This window comes from Panicum virgatum, chromosome 6N, assembly GCF_016808335.1.
Source record: "Panicum virgatum strain AP13 chromosome 6N, P.virgatum_v5, whole genome shotgun sequence".
In the NCBI taxonomy this organism is placed as follows: Eukaryota; Viridiplantae; Streptophyta; class Magnoliopsida; order Poales; family Poaceae; genus Panicum; species Panicum virgatum.
The window spans coordinates 15,011,742-15,018,349 of record NC_053150.1 but is presented as its reverse complement, the minus strand read 5'-3'; the positions used below and the strand labels follow the sequence as shown (position 1 = coordinate 15,018,349).

Below are 6,608 nucleotides of genomic sequence, written 5' to 3'. Positions count from 1 at the left end.
AGACCCCTGCTCCACCCCTCTACAGCCGAACCCGACCTCGCAGCAAGCTTCCTCTAGCCCCAATGCAGCTCCACAACCCAGCCATCGCTGCACAATGCTTGCACAGTGCCCAGAACGCCGCTGCCGCTCACCGTGATCGCCGCCTCCACCTAGCTCGCCGCGGAGCCCTCAGCTCCAGTCCTCCCCTCCCCAAATTGAACGCGTCATCACGTTCCCCACGCTCACGCGCAGCTCCCCGACCCGCTCACCTATGCCACCACCGTTCGCCACCGCCGCCACTCCCTGTTCACCATTGAGCTGCCGCTACAGGCCATCTCAGACCCGTCCAAGACCACCCATAGGTAGCTCTCGCCTCTGTGAAGCTCCCCCACCCCGTTCCCCTTGCCGCCGGCGAGCCAGCTCGCCGGAATCGGCCGCGCACCGCTGCCCCTGTGTATTTTCCCGGCCAGGGACTTGATTGTGTTGATTTCAATCTTTCCAGAGGGTTTTCTGCTAAATGCAGGGACCTATTCGTGAAGTTCTAATTCAAGTTTTTAATTCAAAATAGTAAAATTGTAAAATCAATATAAAATTGTAGAAAAATAAAAAAAATGCAAACTCAACTGTTCTGAAATCCATGCAAATAGATCTATAACTTTTATTACATAAACTTTTTCTTTTGCCCACTGGATATTGCTCTATTTTAAATACAAGTTTAATATGCCTTTAATTAGATCTCAAGTTCTACCCACTTCCTGCCTATCATTTTTGGTTAGTGTGTTGCATGCTATAAGTTTAGTCTTATGTAAAATTTGTAAGGTCAATACTCACTCCTAGCTTAGGTTTTAAAAATAGATCTTAAAATATGCCTAGTTTGAATGGGTTACTTCTTCAAGTTTCTATACTGTGTTTTGGGAGTTACAACTTTTACAGTGCCCTTAGTTTTGTTCCTAAATGCTATAGAAAAAGTTTGAGACTTTTTAGTTAAGCACAACTGGGCCAAATGATTTTTGATAAGGATAAATATACTAAATCAAGAAAAATAGTTCCTATGCCTGGAAAAATCTAGAATTTTTACTGAAACTTGTATTTGATTGCATGCTCATACTGGTAAAATTTGAGCCTCTGAAACTTAGTAGAACTTTGTGTAATTTAGTTTTGATTTATGCACCTATAATTTGTGTGATTTTTAACGACTTGTGTAATGCTACGGTGACCAGCGCCGACGATGCCAACGCGCGGAGAAGGCGCTGCAGTAAGTGTTGGGTGGAGCCGCGCTCGTGCTTGAGGGTGGAGTTGAGCAGAGGCACTGGAGACGAAGAAGTCAGCGGTCGCAGTGGCAAAGGACCGGGGGAAAGGCGGCGGCGGCGCCGGATGGACCCCTGCCGGCTGCTGCTCTCCGCCTGCAGCAGCCAGTCGCAGGAGGCGACGACTATGCTGCTACGCTACTAAGCACTCACTGGCCAACTTCAATTATTGCTATAGTGCTAGTAACGGGCGTTAAGTGTCCACACATTATTCTCGTTACCAGTATGCCCCATCGGTAACGGTCGATAAGTGTATTATTCGTAACAGTTGTATTTAAGGCCCGTTACGATTAACACTAGTAACGGCCCTTTACAACACCAACTTACCAAAGATACCTTATCGGTAACGGGCTTTGTGGTGGTGAGGTTGGGCTCGAGCCTGCTAGGCTTATTGGTAGCGGTCGTTATTTCCGGACCGTTATCGATGTTATACTGTGTAACGGGCTTCATGCGCCTGTTACCAATCCGCGATATCTATTTGGGGTTTTCACGTAGTGTCCACCACTTGTTCTTTGACTGTATGGTGGCTAAATATATCTGGCACACTTTCACATGCTTTTGAGGAGTGAAAATTGATTCCTATATTGATATGGCCAGCAAATGGCCTTGTGAGAAAAACCATGCTCTGACTAACAGTATATCTGCAGGAGTACTGTGGGGCTTCTGGCTGACAAGGAATGATTTTGTTTTTAATCACCAGGTCTGGAGAGATGTGAAAGTAGTGCCGAGTATGCATGGTGGACTGGAAACCGATATTTCAAGGGGAACTGGAGCAAGGTATGGGACAGTGGCGCATCTTCTTGGAGGCGGCCCTCAAGACTCCTCTGGCGATCACATCCTCGTGAAACTCAAGCAAGGTGACTAAAGGGGCGGCGTACACCTGGCGCTCTGAGCATCCTGCGGCCTCGACGAGCCTGTTTTTGCACTGCTTTGTTCTGCTTTGGCAAGCCGTGTGTTGGCTGCCCTGTCACTGCTGGTGACCCCTCTTGATCTGAAAACTGTACTGATCTTAGCTACGGCTAAACCAACTCATTGCTGTAAACGTTGGTTGCTTCGTTTCTAATGGAAATGGGGCAAAGCTGCTAAGCCTGTCCATCTAACAAAAATTCTCATCCGTCTCATCCTCAATCCCTCGTACCAAACAATAAACTAGGATGAGTCGAACATCTCAACCAAATATGATATGGGTCGATCCTATCCCAAAAACAAGGGTTGGGTTCATCCCAACCCATCTCGCCCTCAGACCAATCACATATATTGTGAGGAAGATCCTGCACCATCAGCAGTTGAAGTGTTGTAGACTAACTACAAAGAAAAGTTACCATTCGTTTCCCAGGTCCAACTAATTAACATCATCTTTGTTACTAGCTTGTGAAATGGATCTGCCTGGCATCTCTACAGATATCCTCCCGAAAAATTCTCAGATCTCCGGGGAGCCACCTTTTAAAAATAATACGTTCCTATCAACTGCAACACCATTTTGCACACTGAGAAAATATCCTTGCAGTGGGGAATATCAACGCTACAAATAGTCTTTGCCCTTTTGCCTTGAAGTGTCTACCCTTATGTTCCACTGAGTTGGTGATGATACACACCTCAAGGTATTTAGCAAACAACAAAAAGCCGGACCAGTCATCCAATTGGTCAGACCGGTGGTTTAGAGGTTCAGTGGTTTGGCCTGTGCGTCGATGAGTTCAAAACCATGCTTCAAATAATCTGTATACCCCATTCTCTAGTGGTATTCCTTCACCAAAATATTGCCAGGGTACGGCTACAAGATGTTTGAGTCACAGAAAAATTCATGAACAAAAAGAGTGCAAGAAAACATATTCCTAAGATTTCTTTTTACACAAATGGCAAACTTTATTGATGATAAGATCTGTTGAGATAAGGAGAACATGACATAAAATGTAGCACAAATTACAATGAACGTTCCAGCTCTGGAGTACAAATGTGTGGTTTGTCACTCACAACACACAGGGGTTCGTTTATTAAAGATCAAGGATAAAATAGATTGTAGATGTAGCCGTCTCCTCACACACATGTGCACATGAAAGATGGTTGAAATGTCTACTTGAAGTTCAACGTCCTCAAGGAAATAGGCCAATACCACCCAAAAGCTGCATAAAATACATAATTGTGGTCATTCACCATTTGTGAGTATTGTTTATATAGCATTCGTGGAGCTTCATTTATCTCTTCGCTGTTAATTGATCTACATATATATATACTGTTGGCTGTGCCATTTCATTTTATCCAAGGGAAGATTTTTAAAATACACAGGAGCACATTTGTAGGAGCAAATCTCGATTATGGCAATAGTTAAAAATGCATCTGGCACTTACCGGAATGGTATACTTTGAAGTGTAATACACACATATGGATATTTCAAAGGTCCTGCTGGCACCGTCTTCTTGGATTATTTTGTAATTTATAATACCTCGTGCCATTGTAAGTTCTCCTGTGCCCCCCATAACACTCCACTGGCCTTGTCCGTCCTTCATCGCACCATGAAGCCCCATCACTTGTAGTGTTGATCCAGCGAGGCTATTTCGTTGACAGAATCATAACATGCATGCACAATGTCAAAAGTCAGTAGTAGCAATGTAGCATTTGACAGTTGCATGACTATGTTAATTTCTAGTCCAAAACAGCATTTTAGACAAGGTAACAAGAAAAGTTTAAAGTACCTAGTTTGGAATGTATGGAGAAGATATAATATCGTTTTAGATTAATCTTAGAATTAAATTAGAGGAAATATATTTTAAAAGAAATTAGTGTTCAAAGTTATGTTTGAGACCCCAAAGTATCTTCTTTTGGAAGACAAATTAAGTAATGTGACCAACCTGCGCATATGTAAATATTACAGCAGAAGAAATTGTTTTAGCACAGAATTCTTACCTTCCACCCTCGAACACCATATCAATTATGGTTACCCAGAAATTCTTGGCAGGATTTGCATGGGTTGTCAGGCCCTCTGCATGGCCGATGGTATTCGCAGCGGCATCTGGCCCATCCTTTATAACCCAATTAATGATGACGTCGACGGTGTCAGTTCCCACATACCTTTGGTCTTGGGCATATGTCTGTTTTATATATAGGGTTGTTTTCAACTCCTGCTCATCCAGTGCATGACCACCTGAGATGGAAAACACTAGCACGGAAAGCACAACTATTGCATAATAGGAGGCCATGGCTAGCTAGCTAGAATCTTAGGATATCCTTATCCTTTCTAACTTATCCTATGTGAAGAGTGATAAAGGGGGGGGGGGGGGGTCTATTTATAGATGGATCGAGCTACATGCTCGTATAGCTGGTGACATGGTTTCCAATGGCCCCAGTATGCTGCGTTCTTGTTGGTTGAATATTTTATATGGGCTATGTGATGGTGGAGCTAGCTACACTGGCTCTCCAACTAATTGGTCAATTTTTTTTTCACCAACATGAACAAAACTAGAACATGGAAGCGCCAAAATCGAGATACATATGGATAAATTAGGTAAACTGAAATATATCATTATTTGATGGTCGAACTCAGGTCTAGTTGTGCATAAGATCATGTTTTGAATTTTAAAACCTTCGTAAACCAAAAACAAAGATATCCCGACTCCAAGGAAGTTCAACAATTCGCAGACTAAGACAGAGGTTGGTTATTCCATGGAAGTTACTCCCTTCACTAGTTAGAAATAAAACTCAGAACTTCTATACAACTAATAATAGATTACACAGCAATGAAAAGACAAGTCATAAGCCTCATGGATACAAAGCCCCCTCACTTCTAAATACAGGATACTCTCTGTATCTCCCAGATCATTAATCTATATATAGGAGGTTGCTTCGGCTAAAATGATGAGGATGAAAAATCCAATTATGATTCATCAGCGAATATTCATCCAGAAAATTGAAGTAATACACATCAAAATACAATATATTAAAAATTGTATATCATCATCGGCTTGTCGCCGAAGATGTCAATGAAACGTTCACCGCCGCATACACCGTTAACTGAAACATCAACGACTCAATGATGTATTAAGAATGGAAATTCTCATCTTGTAAAGAAAACAACATCCTACATTCTCAGTCTTCAGATTGGCCTCTGAAAGTCACTGACTTCATAAAAGTACTTGTCACTAGGTCCTGCAGCTTCTCGTTTTTTACCAAGAGCTGAAGATGGCAAAAATATTTAGCTTCACAGCAGTCTTCTTCATGCGAGCCATTATCGTCCAAGGTATCCATCTAAGAAATATACCTCATGCCCAAGCACATACTAGCAAAACCATTGGGTACTATATAATTACATCTAGCCTTCCCTCAGCTCGCAAATATCGCTTTGTATGCACATTCTACTGGTGGAAAAATCCCTTGCTTTTACTCAGATGGTCAAAATTCGGCTTGAGCAAACCGATTGGTGAATCAACATTCTTTCATATAGTCTCCTAACCTATTATTGCCCTTCTTTTTAAAACTCAAGTTCTTCCGGTGATTGCTCAGTTTCTGCAAGGGAGCTAAGCCGGTGCTCATGAGAATGTCAAAGCAAAAAGAAAAAAAAAACAAATGCAAGTAGGCTAAGCAAGAAAAAAACCCCACGGCAATCTAAATATGGCATCTTCATTGACTGCTGGTATCAACATTGCGCATTGGAATGCAAGGCTTGTCCCATAGTACTTTGTAGCTTTATAACAATTAAGCATTCATCCAAAATGAATACCTGGGCAGGAGTGGGATTGAAACAAAGGTCAGTACAAATCCTCTGTTGTGTGGTTTAGAGAGTCACTATCAACTTGTTTGGTTTCTATATTACTATTTCCTCTTATTAAAATTAAAGGTTGTTTTAATTTTGATTCCCTGCTACTCAAACTTTCTTCCCTCTGACCATTATTATTATTTTTTTACAAAGAGTATCAGTACCAGATATGAGTTATTAGATGCTGCAGAAAAAGTACTTCTGATACACATAAATACTGTTATGATAAACAATATGGTTCCATTGAATTTTTTGCTCATCAATTCACCTATTAGACTGTTTCGCAACGTCGTCCTAAACTACCTATACATCAAATCTGAATAAGTAGTTACTCAGATCTGAGATACCCATTGTAGTTTATTAATTATTTCTGCATTATTTGTTCTTAACATAGTTTGACACAAGAAACCTTGTTATCTAACGTGTAGTATGTCAGTCATGGATCTTCTAGCACCTTTGCTAATGGGCAAAGTAGGAATAATTAACCATGCGTACTTATTGGAGCCGTAAATTATATGTAGACGAATCACAGCAACAGTACAACCTACAAGTGACTCATTTTGCTGGCGAAGTTT

The 6,608-nt window shown here is 41.6% G+C and overlaps 1 protein-coding gene across 1 annotated transcript; it reads right to left on the bottom strand.

Annotated features, from left to right (window-relative positions):
- Window positions 1-3,127: 3,127 nt before the first annotated feature.
- Window positions 3,128-4,534, bottom strand: LOC120679669. Its single transcript, XM_039961321.1, has 3 exons — window positions 4,188-4,534; window positions 3,632-3,833; window positions 3,128-3,406 (listed from the first exon to the last, which is right to left on the bottom strand). The coding sequence occupies exons 1-3, from the start codon at window positions 4,478-4,480 to the stop codon at window positions 3,377-3,379; spliced, it is 525 nt and encodes a 174-aa protein (XP_039817255.1). The 5' UTR covers window positions 4,481-4,534; the 3' UTR covers window positions 3,128-3,376.
- Window positions 4,535-6,608: the final 2,074 nt, after the last annotated feature.

Bases quoted from the DNA above. Each gene is read 5' to 3' on its own strand.
- LOC120679669 (XM_039961321.1), bottom strand. From the start codon at position 4,480: ATGGCCTCCTATTATGCAATAGTTGTGCTTTCCGTGCTAGTGTTTTCC. The intron at 3,834-4,187 runs GTAAGAATTCTG...TCAACGAAATAG, and splicing joins ATGGTGTTCGAGGGTGGAAG to CCTCGCTGGATCAACACTAC. The intron at 3,407-3,631 runs GTAAGTGCCAGA...TATTTTATGCAG, and splicing joins CTTCAAAGTATACCATTCCG to CTTTTGGGTGGTATTGGCCT.